This window comes from Diceros bicornis, chromosome 8, assembly GCF_020826845.1.
Source record: "Diceros bicornis minor isolate mBicDic1 chromosome 8, mDicBic1.mat.cur, whole genome shotgun sequence".
In the NCBI taxonomy this organism is placed as follows: Eukaryota; Metazoa; Chordata; class Mammalia; order Perissodactyla; family Rhinocerotidae; genus Diceros; species Diceros bicornis.
In genome coordinates this window covers 7,639,999-7,656,491 of record NC_080747.1, presented here as the reverse complement: position 1 = coordinate 7,656,491, position 16,493 = coordinate 7,639,999, and the positions used below count along the sequence as shown (strand labels likewise).

General features: G+C 56.6%; 1 protein-coding gene across 1 annotated transcript in view; it reads left to right on the top strand.

The window, feature by feature from the left end:
* The window catches only part of WDR1 (WD repeat domain 1), a 45,542-nt gene that overhangs the window by 17,308 nt on the left and 11,741 nt on the right, over window positions 1-16,493 (top strand). The window contains exons 5-10 of the mRNA XM_058546731.1: window positions 78-258; window positions 8,461-8,538; window positions 8,918-8,998; window positions 9,324-9,557; window positions 12,852-12,944; window positions 14,831-14,982. Of these exons, the coding sequence (XP_058402714.1) occupies window positions 78-258; window positions 8,461-8,538; window positions 8,918-8,998; window positions 9,324-9,557; window positions 12,852-12,944; window positions 14,831-14,982 (819 nt within the window). The remainder of the gene's footprint in view (window positions 1-77; window positions 259-8,460; window positions 8,539-8,917; window positions 8,999-9,323; window positions 9,558-12,851; window positions 12,945-14,830; window positions 14,983-16,493) is intronic.

Below are 16,493 nucleotides of genomic sequence, written 5' to 3'. Positions count from 1 at the left end.
GCTCCACTGCCATGTCTCGTCGACCCTCCCTGGCATTGATTTGTTTGTTTTCCTGCGACTCCTCTCGTTGGGTGAAGGTTTGGAGCCGTCTTCCTGTGGGACAGTGGCTCTTCTGTGGGCGAGATCACGGGACACAACAAAGTCATCAACAGCGTGGACATCAAGCAGAGCAGGCCATACCGGCTGGCGACGGGCAGCGACGATAACTGCGCCGCCTTCTTTGAGGGGCCACCATTCAAGTTCAAGTTTACAATTGGCGTAAGTGCACTTCTCCCTGTAAGGTGGTTCTAACTTTGTGGTTTGTATGTGAAGCCAGCAGCGTCTAGACCTGTTAGATGCTGATAGCAGAAAGGTCATGGGCACACCCCATTAATGTCGTGGTGTGTAGGTGGAAAGTAGGGTTTATAGGGGGAACCTCACCCCACACCAGTCCCCAGGCCTCATAGCCCTGCACTTAGGCTGGCATGGGTGGTTCCAGTAGGAAAGGGTGCGCACAGGGCAGGGCTTTGCCCTGGGGCCATATATATATTTCTGGGATGGGGGCAGGGTGCATTTCTGACGCTGTGTGACCAGGTGGGCCTCCTGGCCTGGAGATGCCTTGTTAGAAAGGGGAAGTCCAGGCCTGGTGTCAGCCTGCTCTTGGAGACCTGCTGAGCTACCAAAGTGGCAGAGCAGGTGAGCTTCCAGAGACATCTGGATTTGTCTCCTCTGCTGCCTCCTTAGAAGAGATGATGAGGGCAGGGACACACCTCTAAAGTGATATGTGATGAGGAGAATGAGATGCTTTGCCTGTGGAAGATGCGTGCTCTAAATGTCCTAGTGCCATGTCACAGGCTTTGGATATAAATGGCTTTGGGGTCTGAGTCCCAGCTCTGCACATGCTCCCTGACTGGGACAAGGGCCTGACCTCTATAAGCCTCACTTTTCCCATCTGCAAGGTGGGTGTGGAGGGCATCGGCATCAGAGCATTTAACCATGAATGACTGCCCGAAGGTCCGGAGCGGTTCAGTGTCCTGTTTCATCGAAGATTAAGTGAGATAATGCCCTTAAAGGTGCTGGCTGCAGACTCCTGTTAACTTTGATGAGTGAACACAGTGAATCATAACAGCGGGCAGGGCGTAGCCAAAAAGGGCGATGACGCTTCCTCAGCAGGTCCCCAGAGGGCAGGACTTGTGCAGTGGGCAGAATTTCCAGACACAGATCTTGGCTCGGGTACAGAAGGGCTCTACACAGGTTCCCTTTTTGTAGTGAAGTGGGTTTGTTTCGTCCTGGAGCCTCTGAGCAGGGCCTGGCTGGCTGCCTGAGAAGCACAACAAGGCTTTCTGTGCCCTGTGGGGTGTGCAGCTCCGAGGTCCCTTCCCAACACCCTGCAGTTCTCAGATACTGTCTCCTGCGGCTGCTGCTTAATTGGAAAGTGGTGAGGGCTTTGCTGAAGGCTGTAGTTCATGGTCAGTGTTCCTAAGTGGGAATAGAAGTACCGTGGAACACCAGGTAAAAATGCTGAGTCAAGTAACTGAACATCTGCTCTGTACCCAAGAGAGGAAGGAGGGAGATCAGAGGCATCTGTGGCAATAGGAGGCTGCCCTAGCTTGTCTCAGGGAAGCCGTGCTGCTCTCATGCCCCCCACCCTTCTGTTTGGTTTCACTTGGCCCTGATCTGGGCTGTAGGTGAGTAGGGCTCCTTTCCCTGCCTGGAGAGGGCTCATTTCCTCTTTGCAGAAGTAGATTAAACCCAGCGGGGAAAGGCTCAGTCGTGGGTGGTCGAGTCAGCTAGAGCCTGTGCCCTCACCACCCTGCCAGCCTTCTGTGTATGCTCACTCAGAGACTTGGCTGCAATATTCTTTCTTTCCATTTTCCTTCTAACCTGAGAACACAGCCCTTACCCCGAGGCCTGGGCCCAGGAATGTCGGGTGGAAACGTTTGCCCAGCTGGCACCTATCTCCAGGGAGGGCACACAGCTTGTCCTCAAGTCTTCCGTGCAGCCCATCACCCGTGGGTCCTGTGTAAGGACCTAGGTGAGACCGGAAGGGCCTGTGGACCAGGAATGGGGGACATTGGGTGGCAGCCCAGCGCTGCAGCTGGTTGGCTTTGCGATTCTCAGGCTGGTCATGCCTCCGGCCCCCTTGGGCAACAGGATGACGATAAGCCTCTTCCGCTGGCCCCCTGGAGCTGGAGGAAGGACGTGAGAGATGCTGTAAAAGTCTGAGTGTCCGTGAGGAATTCTTTGGGCTTCCATTGGGAAGGATTCTAACAGGCTCAGTTGACCTGGCACAGGAAGGGCAGGAGGGCACTCAGGCCCCCCACACACCCAGAATGCCTTGTAAGGTGATGATGACGTTTGGGATCAGTCTGCAGCTTTTCAGTGTGTATCTGCCCTAGGCCTTCACAACCCCAGAGTAAAGCTGTAATGTGGAGGCCGCCCGTCCATCCAGGTTCCAGCTCCTGCCACTTTCTCTTGACCGTGTTGAAGGCCCTGGGATAAGGGGTGGGCATGTGAGAAGCACAGGGGTTGAGTTCAAGTGGCTGCCTTGAAAAGGAGTAAATTGTGTTCTGAATTGCAGTACATGCCGAAACAAAACTCAGATGCTGTTTGCACTCGAGTGGAAATGAAAGTGGTATTTCCAAGACAAAGCTGAGTGACGGTTCTTATGTCAGGTTAGGCCACCTGTCCGTCCTGCTGGCCTGAGCGTGGGGGTCGTGTTGCTTTTCCATTTTGTTCATGAGTATGTTGGTTTAAACCAGCTTCTCATATTGTGCAGAACAAGAGTGTTGACTCTTGGTTCCTCTAAAGCTGAGTCACAGCTCAGCTTTAGCCAGACTGCCGGCTCCCACCCAGGCCCTGGGGCCAGCTTTAGTCCTTGTGGCCTAAACCCGAGGTGGGTTTAAGAGGCTGCAGGAGCACAGGGTGGAGGAAGCTTTCACCTGGAACAGGCCCTGGCACCAGCTTACCCACAGCCCACTCACGTTTCAGATGCAGTGGGCGACCGAGGAGGTGACACTTCCCAGGATCACAGGAGACCCGTTGTGTGACGGAGGCTTTGGGCTGCATGGTCTTTACCTCCGGCTCTGGCATTCTGTGGACAAAGGTTTAGGTTCCCATTTGAGGACCTAAGGGTGGCCTGAAAGGGGGGCAGGTGGGACCTTGCCTACTCCTGCCTCCGCCACAGGGATCTCTTGCCGCCGAGCATGTCCCTGTGATGGCTGCGTCTGCTTTTGCTACAACAGGCCCCGCTAAGGGTCTCTAGCCACCCGCCTTCTCTGTGAGCCTTGCCCACCTCAGGCTTGGGCAAGTTTCTATCTCTCCGGCCTTCTGCTTCCTCCTCTCTCGGGTGAGCAGGTTGGCTGCCTGGGTGACCACACACGCTCCTTCTGGAGCAGGCACCTCTGAGAGCTGTGTCCAGGCCCCAGGTGTTGCAGTTGATGGAATAGTTTGTGTCTAATTAAATTATTGCTTAGAGCAACAAATGTCAGGGGACTCATTTGTCCAGGCTGTTGCCATGTGACCTGGAACTGGAAACTTCCTGCCACATCCGCCTAAGTGTCTGAGAGCGGGTGGAGCACACCTGTGGTGGAGGGGACGCCTGGTCTTCTCTCGGCCGAGGTGAGCTGCACGGCTGGCCAACTGCTCCAGGATGGGCTTTCACCTGCCCCCTGTGTGTGGTGGTACACATCACAGCTGGCGCTAAGCGGGGTGTCCCACTTCCTTCCAAACAGTCGGAGGTGAGTTGAGCTAGAAAACTCAGTCTTGGCTATTATTAGACCCCGTGTTGCCTCCCTGGACCACTAGGTAAAATTTGAGGTCTAATATGGGAGATTTTCTGGTTGTCTTTTCCTGTTTCATTGCTCACTAGAGGGCAGAAAGCAGGAGTTTCAGTTCAAGTGTGTATCAGGTGCCTGACCGTGCCTGGCAGTGGGCTGGGCACACCGAATACCCCCACCTCGCCCTTAGCCATCCCCCCTTGTGTCAGGTGGTCTTGCTTTTCACAGAGCTGTGTGTGCGTTAGTGATGGCCACACTGGGAGGTCAGCAGGGCCTTCTTCTCCTCCCCATCGTCTCCTTCCTGGTCTACTACTGAGCAAACCGCGGTGGGCAGCAGGGTGAGTGACCTGGCCAGGCTCGTGTGGATGTTAAGTGGCCCAGGGAGGGTTAGAACGAGCCTAGAACGAGCCTTTGTCCCTTCATCTGGGCCTCTTTCTCCTGAGGAAAGTGGTCACTGGGCAGATCTGTCCAGGAAGAGGCAGGCGGAGTGCGTGGTCTCCTTTGTGCTTCTCAACAAGCTGAGGCAGGTGGGGACGCAGTGCTGCCCCTCCAGGGTCTTTACAGGGAAGACTTCACAGAGGGAGGAGGAGCCGGGTTTGCGAGGGGGCGGTGGACTGAAACAGGGCGAGGCAGCACTTCAGGTCAGGGTAGAAACCCATTTCTGAGCGCTGACTGTGGAGGCTGCACCCAAGGAGGGAGGAGGTGTGGTGGGCACAGGTGTCTGAGCCTGTTTGTCCTTCCACGGGCTCATGACAAGGGAGCGAGGCAGGTGGGCACAGGGCATTGCAGCATGAGGGTTAGTGAGAGTCCTATGTATAGGGACAGCTGAGGCTAGGGGAACCAGGGAGGGCTCCCAGAGGGGACACCTGAGCTGACCAGCTAGTCTGCCATGCATGCTGGAGTCAGGCCATGGAGCCCAGTGGTGCTCTGTCCCTATCAGTGACATAGAGTTGGGTGCATTACTTAATTATTACCTAATTGCTTCACGCCTCAGTTTTCTTAGTGGTGAGAGGGAGGTAACACTATGAGGGAGGTAATGACGGTGGGGGGACCAGTAGCGGTGGTGTGGGGAGGTAATGACGCTGGGGGAGGTAGTGACTGGGCGGGAGCAGGGGCCGGGTAATGACAGTCAGGGTTCTTGGGAGGATCCACTGACACAGTCCCCCCAGAGCTCCAGTGAGTGTTGGCTGTGACTGAAGGGCGGGCAGGGGTGGGCCAGCACCAAGGCCCTTCCACACCAGAGGACTGCCCAAATGAGTGGGGGCTGGGCCTCTAGGATGCTGCTGTGACCCCACAGTTGGAGAGGGACAGGGGCCAGGAGCCCCAGCTCAGTAGGTGGCGGCTGGGTTGGGCAGCCAGGAACCCCCCATGATGTTTCCCCAAACTGTTTCTTTGTACTCTGGCCTGAGCTCCCTGTGGAAGGGGCTATTTTTAGCCCTCATTTTTTTGGTTAATGGGCTGTTTGCTGCTCCTTCCCTTTAAATGGGCTATTTCAGGAGCAGACATCAGTCTCCTGCTCATTTGGACGCTTGGCTTGAGTCGCAGGAAGAGCCGACAAGGAGGAGTTCCTAAAGCCACACAGCGCCCAGACGTCTGCTCTGTCTGGCCTTCACTAAACCCACGCCAGTCAGGGGCCCCCCAGGAGCCCGGGGAGGGGGACAACAAACACATCAACTCGTGCGAAGTCCTGTAACGTCGGGGACTGCTGAGTGCTGTGACCGAGGAAAGGGATCCAGAGAGACGGGGCGGGCGGTCAGGGAAGGCCTTTCTGAGGGAGTATCGCTTGGGTCGCTGCGCGGAGCTGGGCGGGCACGGGGCTCGGTGTCTGCTGCCTCTCAGGAGGGCGTGCTGACCCTGTGACTGGGGCTGTACGGGCGGCGTTCCTGTGCTCTCAGGGAACCAGTGAAGCTGGAGTTTGTTATGAGGTGGAGTTGAACGGTGGCTGAATCTTCCTCTAATGCATAGCATATTCCTTGTATCCAGTGAAGAGAAATCAGCGCCCCACCATGGCACCCCCTTAGCTGCAAGGCCTTTGGGCATCCCAGTTCTTGGGGAGCCCTGCTTCCCTGGGCCGGCCGGGGCCTGGTCGGTCACAGGGACCCGGGGGGGGGGGGGAGCCACCCCCAGCCCCCCATCCCGTCACTGTGGAGGAAACCTGGAGCTGCGGGGGGGTGGGTGACCGGTAGAGGTCAGGGGTGAGAGGACTAGGCGCTTGGTCAGATGTCTAGGACTTGAGCCATGGTTTTGTCACTTAAGAGCTTTTCCTTTGACCTCATCCAGAAGGAGGACCTGTGCCTGCCACCCCGTCCTCCCCACAGGGCGGTCCTGCGAGGAACGAGAGAGGAGTCTGGACAGCTGTGTCTCAGAGACCTCCCTGCCACTGCCTTTGAACCATTGCTGGCCCTGCAGCCCTGAGGGAGGACAGCATAGGGCCCTGAGGGAGGACAGCATAGGGCCCTGAGCGCTGACAAGGACAGAGGGACGTGGGCCTCTGTGTGCAGCTGGCTCTCTTAGAGCCTTGGGTGGGTGGCAGAGGGTGGCAGTCGGCCTGAGGAGTGAAAGCTCTGACTCTGGGTGGCTCCCCGCCTCCTGCCCGGGGCATGGAGCTGGCACACTTGAGTCCAGGGTTCTAGATGAGAAATTGGAGACCTGGGTTGTCCCTCTCTGGGCCTGGTTGTCTCCTGTACAGACGTGCCTGGAGGCTCCCCAAGGCCCCTCGCAGTGGTGGGGTGGTGGGTGTGTGACAACCATGGAGGCAGAATAGTCAGGAGGGCTGAGAGATCCCAGTTTGGAAAGTTAATTGTGCGCCCAGTGGGAAACCGCTGTCCTCCAGCTCCGCGTACCCAGGACCGCGGACAACAGAACGCAAGCCTTAGAGCCAGAAAGAGCGGACAGGAGAAACTAAAAAGCAGAACACACAGCTCAGCTTGAACACAGGAAAGGGCGCTTCAGCACTAGAGCCAGACTGTGCTCTCTCCGCATCTGGGCCTCAGGGTCGCCCTGACCTGCGGGGCGCCAAGGCACCTTGCAGACCTCACTGCGGCGCCTGGTCGAGCCTCAGCACTGGGCCCCGTCGTAGGTGCTGGTGATGATGATCCCACAGGACAAGCTCCAGGGTCAGGGCAAGGTCCCAGTCCCACGACAGTGCTTGCTGAAGTGAGGCACGACGAGCTCTGGTCACCCACTGGGTGGAAGCTGTGGTTGTGTGAGTCAGCAGTCAGCAGTCACCGCTGCCCGTGGTCAGGATCCTTGCAGTTCTCAAGTTTTCATCATCTGTCAGTGCGGTGGGAGGATCTCTGCATCCATGACTCACTCGCTGTAGGACCAGGTCTTGGCTTGACCCCCTGTGAGAGGACATGACCCTTGAGGAGGGACCCCTGGAGCCAGGTGAAGTTTCAGCTGCCTCTGGCCTTGTCACTGAGGGTGTAATTTACAGTTTAATTGTCGCTCAGTGGGAAGTGCAGGCTAGCTTTGCACCTGAGCTCTGGACTGCATCTCTTCTGGCCAGGGAGGTTTCACTCTATCTGATGGAGCTGGGAGCAAGCGCCTGGCCTGGAAGTCTCAGCAGGTGGGCCACCTGGAGCCACCACCTCAGTCGTGTGGTTCCTGAGGTGAGAGCTGCCTAACCCGGGAAACAACTGTACTTACTGACGGCCGTTCTGCTGACTCTCCCAATTGGACTTTGCAGGGACATCGGTTCCTTTGGTCCCTGGCTCTGTGGCCTCCCTGCAGGGGAACCTCGGCATCTGATTTCTCCTTCCTGGCCTGGGTTTCTTCATCAGGGCAGCGGGCACAGTTTACTTGAAGGGTTATTACGTGAGCGTTAAAGACATTTGTTACGTGTTAGTTTCCTGGGGCTGCGATAACCAAGTACTACCAACTGGGTGGCTTAAACAACAGGAATTTATTCTCTCAGTTCTGGAAGCCAGAAGTCTGAGGTCAAGGTGTCAGCAAGGCTGTGCTCCCTCTCGTTCCTGCCTTGCCTCTTCTAGATTCTGACAGCCCAGGCGTTCCTTGGCTGTGGCAGCACCCCAGTCTCGGCCTCCATCTTCACATGGTCTTCCCTCTGTGTGGATAAGCAACGCTTAATGTGTGCTTACAGGGGGGGTGGGAGAGGGGCCAGGCCTTGTGTTGGTGGCTTGGTGTTTGGGGTTTTTGGAGAATCATTCTGTGGTGTAAACCCTTCTTGACTGAGGATCCTAAGAATGAGTTCATTTACTTTTTCAGGTAAGGGAATTACCCTGGAGGTCATTTCTCGTCAGTCACTCAGACTCATTCCCTTGAAGGTCATAACCATTTTTAATTTCTTTAAAACCTCAGTGGGTCCTTCAGCAAGGACCCACTGAGCACCTGCTGTGTACTGGGCCTGGGTCGGACCCTGGGGACTCGGGGAAGAGGCCTCGTGATCCTGGTGTCAGGAAGCTTAAGGTCTGGGGCTTGAGGTCACTCCGGGGCTGAGAGAGAAGAGGGCTGTTTCCGTCTGCGGAGATCAGGGGACACGTCATAGGGAGGGAGGTCTGGCTGGAGCACGGCTTTCCGGGCGGCCTGAACCAGACCTCCCAGCCAGTCAGGAGCTGCTTGGGACTCATTCTGGAGTCTTCCTGTGGCCTGGCAGTTCAGACTGGTAATAGTACCTGTGTGTTTCATAGAAGGCTTTCCTGAACTTCTTGTTGTCAGGTGTTAACTGTCCCCTTTCTTACAGGACCACAGCCGCTTTGTCAATTGTGTGCGATTCTCTCCTGACGGGAACAGATTTGCCACGGCTAGTGCTGACGGCCAGGTAAGGGCTGGGGGCCATGGAGGTGGGGGTTCATCTGGTTATCCTCTGCGACTGTTCAGAACAGACAGACTTAGTAAAGCCTGTCTCAATGTGCAAAACTTAGAAATCTCCCTCCTTCCCAGTTCCCAGTACACGGCTCAGTTAGGGTCTTTGTCCTCAAAGCACAATAAACACATCTCTCTATCTCTCTCCTGTTAAATCGAGCTCAAAACTCAATCTATTAGCACTTTTTTTAGATTAATTCTTTTTTTTTAAGAGTCACAGTTGCAAACTTTCTTGATGATAGAGCGATGATAGATAAGGAAGAGCTCATTTGGCATGCTAACTGCTGAGAGCATGCACACACATATGATCCACATATATTTTTAATTCCTGAAAGATATACATCTATGATGGGAAGACGGGAGAGAAAGTGTGCGCGCTGGGCGGAAGCAAGGCTCACGACGGAGGCATTTATGCTGTAAGTATGGACTTGTGCTTCGTGACTTTGTGGTTGTGGTTGGACTGTATTTGCCTGTGCAGTTAGAAGCTTGAAATGAGGGTTTCAGAGTTGGGGCAGTGGTATAGAGCTTCAAGGTCACCCAGAACAGGGTGACATGGCTGGGGAAGCAAGTGGCCAGAGCAGAAGGCCCAAGTTCTCATCTCCATTCTACCCGGCATGTCCCTCCACCTCCTGGGCTTTCCTTCTCCCTGCTCAGAAATGAAGGCTGTGGACAGGCTGCTTTCGTGGGTCCCTTCTCACTCTGGAATGCTCTGACATGGGACATGCCATTTTGTTTGAGTAGATTAGTTGGAGTCCTGATAGCACCCATTTGCTTTCTGCTTCCGGAGACAAAACCTCTAAAATTTGGGACGTCAATGTGAACTCTGTCGTCAACACGTTTACAATGGGCTCCAATGTTCTGGACCAGCAGCTGGGCTGCTTGTGGCAGAAGGACCACCTCCTCAGCATCTCCCTGTCTGGGTACATCAATTACCTGGACAAAAACAACCCCAGCAAACCCCTGCGGGTCATCAAGGTAAGGCTGCGCTGGGCTCTGCCTGTCGGGGCTCTAAGGAAGAGGGGTGTGCACCAGCTGGGAAAGGGCAGAAACAGGTGAGGCGGAGAGGACGCTCGCCCTTGGGGCTTTGTTAGAATGGCAGGGTGCTGGTTGCTTTTCAGATGTGAGTGTAGCAGGGTGGGAGGCCAGACGCCGAGTTCCCCTTGAGTCACTGTAAGAGCTGGACGATCAGGGCCTGGGGCCTCAGGCCAGGGGCCCTTGCCGCTGCTGTCAGGGGTAGTCATGTCCTGAGGGGATCGGCCTCCCTCAGGAGCTCACAGGCTGTGTCCTCACCTGTGAGGCAGGACTAGGAACACGCTGAGCCCCACGCCAGGGTAAGTGGAGCATCACCATGGTGGGACGAGCAGCAGGCCTTGGCAGTGTTTAGGATTTGAAGACGGGAATGAGGGTGGGGAGACACTTGTTCTGTGTGGTTAGAGCAGGGAAGGCTTGAGGGAGTGGTGGGGAGTGGGAGAAGATGGAGGAGGAGTGGGTGGAGCCTGGGGTGGAGAGGCCTTGAGTGCCCGGCCCAGGAGTTGGGCAGCTGGGAACGATTGGAAGATTAGGAGGACCCTGTCCCTGGTGCCTCTCCCCAGCACCCAGGAGGGCTGACTGAGGCAGCTGATCCCCGGGGTCTGCCCTGGTGATTTTGACGTCTCAGGAAACTTGCAGCCAGACTAGGACCGGGAGCTCCTGTATCCTTGGGGCGCGGCTGTGGTGCAGCCCACTGCAAACCCTGCTTCTGCCAGGATGGGGGAGTTGCAGGAGGCATTGTCAGAGGTGGGAGCTCGAGATGACCTGCTCTGGTGGCCAGGGGTCAGTGACCCCCCCCTCTAAGGACTCTGAGCCATGATTTCAAGGGAGGGGGCTCCACAGCCAGGCTCCATGCTGCACCCCATCCTGGCAGCTGAGCCCCACCTAGGGTTGTTTTTAGCCACCTCAGGTGGCAGACCCCAGGGCTTCCTCACGCACTGCTCCCCCAGCTGCTTCAGAGCTGTGGAGATAGGCGTCTGGAGCCTGTAGGGTTGGTGTAGGCCAAGCTGGGACCCTGGGACCCCAGTCTGCCCGCTGCAGTGAGTGTCAGCCTCGTGCCCGGCCCTACAGTGCCTTATGCGTCTCACAGTCTCTGAGGTGGCGGCTCGCATTGGTCCCGGCGTACAGATGACCTTGCCTACAAGGAAGGGGCTGAGCCAGGCTATCTGCCTCCTTAGCCCCCTGTGGGACTGGCTCCTGAGGCTTGGGTCGGCTAGGTGCTCACTGCGTCCCATTTGGTGGGGGTGTTGCTGACAGGAAGGGCTGATCCAGTACAACAGCCTCAGTCCTCGCTGGAGGTCCCGTGCTCTCTGCTCTCAAAGATGTACTTGACTTGGCTCTAAGGACAGAGGCATTAGGGCCTCCTCCTCGGAGGGCTCCTAGCCCAGTGTGATGAGTATAAAATGAAGATGTGTGTGGCCTGGCACACAGCCTGGGGGAGCTGGGAGGGGTCCCTGGACACCATCACTGCTCTGGGCCTCCAAGTGAGATGGAGAGAAATTGCTCGAGAGATTCAGACATTGCTGTCTGCCCGATTCCTCTGCCCAGAAGAGCAGTTCCCCATGAGCCGCCCCGACAATGGGCCCAGGTGGCCATCCCAGGCATCACTCCATGTCTCTTGGCGCCCTGGGACCACCCTGGGAACGGGGAGGCCTGGATCTGGCTGCTCCTGCTGACGTCGCTGCCGCCGACGGCATGGGCACCGCGGGCCGGGGGCCTGGTCCTCCCCCAGGTCAGCTCAGGGAGTCTCGTGGGCGGAAAAGAAACTCGCATCCCTGCTCACCTGCCACACGTTGCATGTGTCCCGAGGGGTGTTGGGTGCTGATCTTGGGCTGTGTGTGATCTCAGGAGGAGGCTGAAGTCAGAATAGCTGTTCTGAGCCCCAGAATACGTTCAGATCACCTGAGAGCTTCACAAAAGGGCTTGGTGCTTGGCCGGCCCAGAGGGACTCAGTCAGAACCTGAGGGAATGCTCTTCGGTGCAGTACTTTGAAGATGCACCCAGGTGATTCTGCTTCTCAAGCTTGAAGGTGCATCAGAATCACCTGAGAGGGCCCTGGTTGGAGCACTGCAGCCGGGCTGCACTCCTGCTCAGGGTGTTGGTCTGTGGACATGTGAGAGCTCGCATTTCTCACAAGCTCCCAGGTGAGGCTGCTGCCCTGGCAGTGGACGTGCACCATCCCTGGGTATCTCGTTGAGTGCAGGTTCTAAGTCCCCAGGCTGCGTGGGGGACCCTCCCGGTGAGGCCGATGCTGGTCTGAGGACCATGCTTGAAGTAGCAGGGCTGGTGAGGGGCTGTCCCGGAAGGAGATGTGAGGCGGAAATGCTTCCGTGTATCTGTTCACTGGTTCTCCCGTCTCCTGAGAACTGTGTACCTTGCTCTGAAGATATGTGCCACACCGTGGCAACAAATGGAACACTTGAGCAGTTCCTGGGAGAAAGCCCTCTGCAGGAATTGTGCCCCTGGCAGTGGAGCATTTCTGACAGAGAGCAGAGGGAGACTCGCCTGCTGCTGATGAGGGAAAAGAGCTATGATTAGACCACACCTCAGCCGGTTATTTCTGTCCCAAGGGCAGTTAGGAGAGAGAGTAAATGCCCCCTTGAAGCCGATGTCTGGTTATGGACGAATGCTCTGCCCACCATGTTGTCAGTGGGGAGGTTGTAGGGGTCAGAGCCCTCGGACAGCTTGGGTGGGGAAGGGGAGTTGGGAGAGAAGAGACCTCGTGAGCCAGGGGCTGAAGCCAGAGTGGTGAGCTGTGCTTCTAGGTACAGAACACAGTGGCAGCAGTGCCCTGGACTGTCTCGGTCTCTGGGGGGGGCCTGGAGGTCTCCCTGCCTGCTGTGTGAGTGTTGGGCCCTCCCAAGAGTGTTCCCACTACTGCTCCTTCACCTCTGTCGAGGCTCAGCCCAGGTGGGGGCTCGTCCTCGTCCGATGGGTGTGAGCAACCTTTCCTCCAGGGGGGCTGCCAGCGTCGGTCTGCATAGACTCGTGCTTGGCCCTGGTGGTCACGGTTAGGTGCCTCAGAGGGACGAGCCTGGATGACGAGGGTTTGTCAGATGGTCAGTCACCTGGGTAAAGGCTGACTGTGGCTCGGGAAGGTGTTTTCAGGCACACCGGGGCTGCGGCACGTTGAGGGCCTCTGCCTCTCGCTCACACGGGTGCAGTCAGGAGAGAGTAGTTGGTGAGTCGAAGAGGCAGGTTGGCGTGTCCTCAGCTCACCCTGCCCTGTCTCCTCCACAGGGTCACAGCAAATCAATCCAGTGTCTGACGGTGCATAAAAACGGCGGCAAGTCCTACATCTACTCTGGGAGCCACGATGGGCACATTAATATCCTTTGACTCACAGAGCTGGCTCCGGGGCTACTGGCAGGAGAGATGGGAGTTTCCTGTTCCCACGGTGCCAGTGCCAGAGGCGAGGGCAGCCAGGTGGCAGCAACAGGACTCTGACCAGGCCTGGCTGCTGAGATGTGCTGGTGTCCACACTCAGGACCTCCAGCTCCAGGCCACAGCCTTGACCTGCTGGGTCACTTCCTGCTGTGCAGCCTTGAGTGGTTGCTGAATGTCTCTGAACTTGAGCTGCTTCATCCCCATATGTAACACTGGTGCTGGCCTTGTCCCTCTCACAGGCAATAGAATCGGTGAGTGTTAGAATTTAAAAGGACTTGGAACATTTTAATAGAATCCCCTTGTTTCAGAAAAGGGAAAAGTGAAGCTCAGGTTCAAGTGCTTTCCCCGAGGTCGCACCCTTGTTGGCAGCAGAGCGGGAGCGGAACTCGAATCTCCCCTCCTGGGGAGGTTGTTTGCTGTCCCTGGAGGCGTATGTGGCAGCCCTTACAACCTGCCCCGTCTAGTGTTTGCGGCCTCTAGTGTTTGCGGCCGGGCCTGGTAACCCCCACCTCCCGCCTCAGGACTATCAAGTGTTGGAGCAGCCCTCGGAAGGGGTTGGGGTGGCACAGGTGACCTCATAGGCTCACAGCAGGGGCATCACTGGGCTGATTTGTTCACCCACCCCTACCCCCAAGTCCCAACACACCCCAGCAGCACTGGTGCCACGTGCAAGGCCTGGCATGTGTAGACTGTTTCCAGGTCTGCGCGCTGCCGCTTCTCCTGGAAGGGGCTGTCCAGGGACCCTCTGCCTCTCGGGCCTTGTCTCTGCAGGGCTTCCCCGTTTTCATGTGAGAGATCCAGGAAGGTCTTCCCAAAGCCTTGAGGGAGGAAGGCAGATAAGTCACCCTCTGCTCCGTTACATGTGAGGGGATGTGGGGTACAGTGGGGGGTGTCTTGCCCTAGCCTGCATCACAGCTGGGGCCAGAGAAGGCTCCTGGAGTAATGTGAAAATCTCTAATTGTGCTGTCTTCAGCAGGCCCAGCATTGCTCCTCTCCTCTCCCTGCTCCTCCCCACTGTCAGTGCACCGGATGTTAACCTCATTAACCTCTGACACTTACAGGTATTTCCTTCGGTATCCATGGCTGGTGTGTCCATCACAAGAACGTGTTAATGAAATACACATGTAGCTTCCTAAAGGGAGCAACGGTCTTCGTTTAAAATGAGATTCTCATTTGTTGATGTTAAAGAATCTCATAACTTAAAACACACCCGCACCTGAGCACCTCAAGCTCCCAATCCACAAACCAGCCCTGCCCAGGTGGGTCAGCCCCGGGCCATAACCTGGTGGCACCTGGGTGGCCATCGGCTAAGCGGCGGGGCACACCCGGCTTCCTGCTGATGGTCATGGGCTTGACCACAGGCTACAAAAAAAGAGCAGGATGAAGCGTTGGCTCGGTTACACAGTCCCAATGAAAAGCAGCTTCCTTCTGAAGCCTCCACTCTGAGGTGCTGTCCCGTTGTTACAGGAGCCCCCCACTGACGGTTCTGATCAGTTTACACTTAGCTGTTACGGGTCGGCACAAGTCTGTGATCTGCCCTGGTGGCCTCGTAGGGCACTTACATGAAGCTTAGACAGACTATCTCTAACTGGGCAAGTTGGGTTATAAATAGCCCACCGACCTGCAGCCGGGCCGTCTTGCTGGTCCACCAGAACGGCTACTCTCTGAAATTTGGATTTGTACGTGTGCTGCCGGGAGTTCCCTCAGGCCCAGTGCTCACTGTCCTGTCCCTAACATGCTGCCCGGGACGAGAGATTGGCCATGGCCTCCCCAGAGGGGCACGCACCATATCCTGGAAGTCAGGCTTTTCTTTAACTCCTGCCCCACATTACTGGGATTCAGAGACAGGGGAGAATGACTCCTTCGCTGGGAAGGGCCACACGAACCAGGTGTCCAGGATGACCGTGGATGAGTCTGGACAGCTGGTGAGCTGTAGCATGGACGATACGGTGCGGTACACCAACCTCACGCTGAGGGACTACAGGTGAGAGCTGGCAGGGCTGGGGGCTGTTGGGGTCCGGGTGTCCAGAGCGCGCTGCAGAGCCCCACGAAGGCCCTTTGCTTGTAGCGGTTACTGCTTATGATACATTTTCTCTGTTCTTCTCACTTCTTCCCTGAGCTCTTGCTCTCCTAATGCCAGGCCCTCAGCCAGGAGCCGAGTTAGAGTCCAGATGGTCTGCACAGACCAGGTACAGACTCTGCCTGGGAAGCCAGGCGGAGCAGATCTCACCCCCAGCTCCCTCCTTGTCAGTAAAGGAAGGTAACCGTGGAGCCTGTCTCTTGGGCCGTTGAGAAGGTGCAGTGAGACCTTCAGAGGCGCCTGGCACACGGCAGGGGCTCCCCAAGGACAGACAGGCACACAGGCAACCTGAGTAAAAGGCAGCGCTGTGTTTGGTTTGGCTCTGGCCGGCGGTCGTTGGAGCTGAGATGGGAGCTAACAGATGAGCTGCCGTCTCGGTGCGGGGCGAGCAGGAAGGAGGGAGACATGTCCTGACTCATGGACTATCAGACCCGGCACCTCCAGCGCCCCCACCCCAGGACTGAGCCGCCCCTGCCCTCGCTGTGTTTTGTGTGTAGCCCCTATCGTCCTGCCGGGGCCTGTCTCACTGGAGACGGTAGCTTCCTGGAGGACATTTTGGTGACTCTCATGCCATGTGAGCTGTGTGGGTCTCACTTGCCTGGCGTCAACTAGACATTGTGAGTGAGTCAAGGCTGGCGATAAGTGCAGAAGCTGCCCCAGAAGCCAGGTGTCCAGGGCCCAGTCGTCCTCTTTATGCTGCCCTGCAGTGACCCCTGGCATTAGCACGCCCTTCATGAATGTCTTCCCACGGAGGGGGCCCACACTGCTGCCCCGAGCCTCGCCCTAAGGGAAGCCAGGCAGAGTCCTGGCTGGCCACCTCACCGAAGGGGCCCATCACTGAGCCTTTAGGACTCCACGCTTGGCCCAGTTACAGGGAATTTTCCTCAGTTGACCATCTTCAAGACGTTTCTGTGTGTGTGCAGATTTTTCTAGGATGTGTTTTCATAGCATTAGCTAAAAGTAAAGATAACGTGATTGTCACCCATGAAAAGTAGCAGATTATCTTTTTAAATTACTGCTGAGAAGACTGGTTATGACTGCAGGAGTCGGGGGAAGCAGAGCTCAGTTCTCTCTCTCCCCAGGGAGCGCAGGGTCTGTGGCCGACAGATGGGACAGAAGCCATGACTGGGCACACTGATAGGGTGGCGGGTCCTTGTCACCGATAAGCAGGGACAGAAATCACTGCCTTTACTTGCTCTTGCCACCGTCTTCCCTACACCCCCAGGCCCCGGCATGATTTCTAGTCTCTTCCAGAATCTGTGAGTCATTTTTCACTCCCTCCCGTGTTTTAGCAAAGCGCTTCTTCAGTACAGATTGCAGTAGAACTTCCTCTCCTAAACAGCCTGAGTTGCTGTGGTTTTGCAGGAAGTGTATGTTTAATACCTACACTGAGCCCTGCAGAGATGGAAGTGACA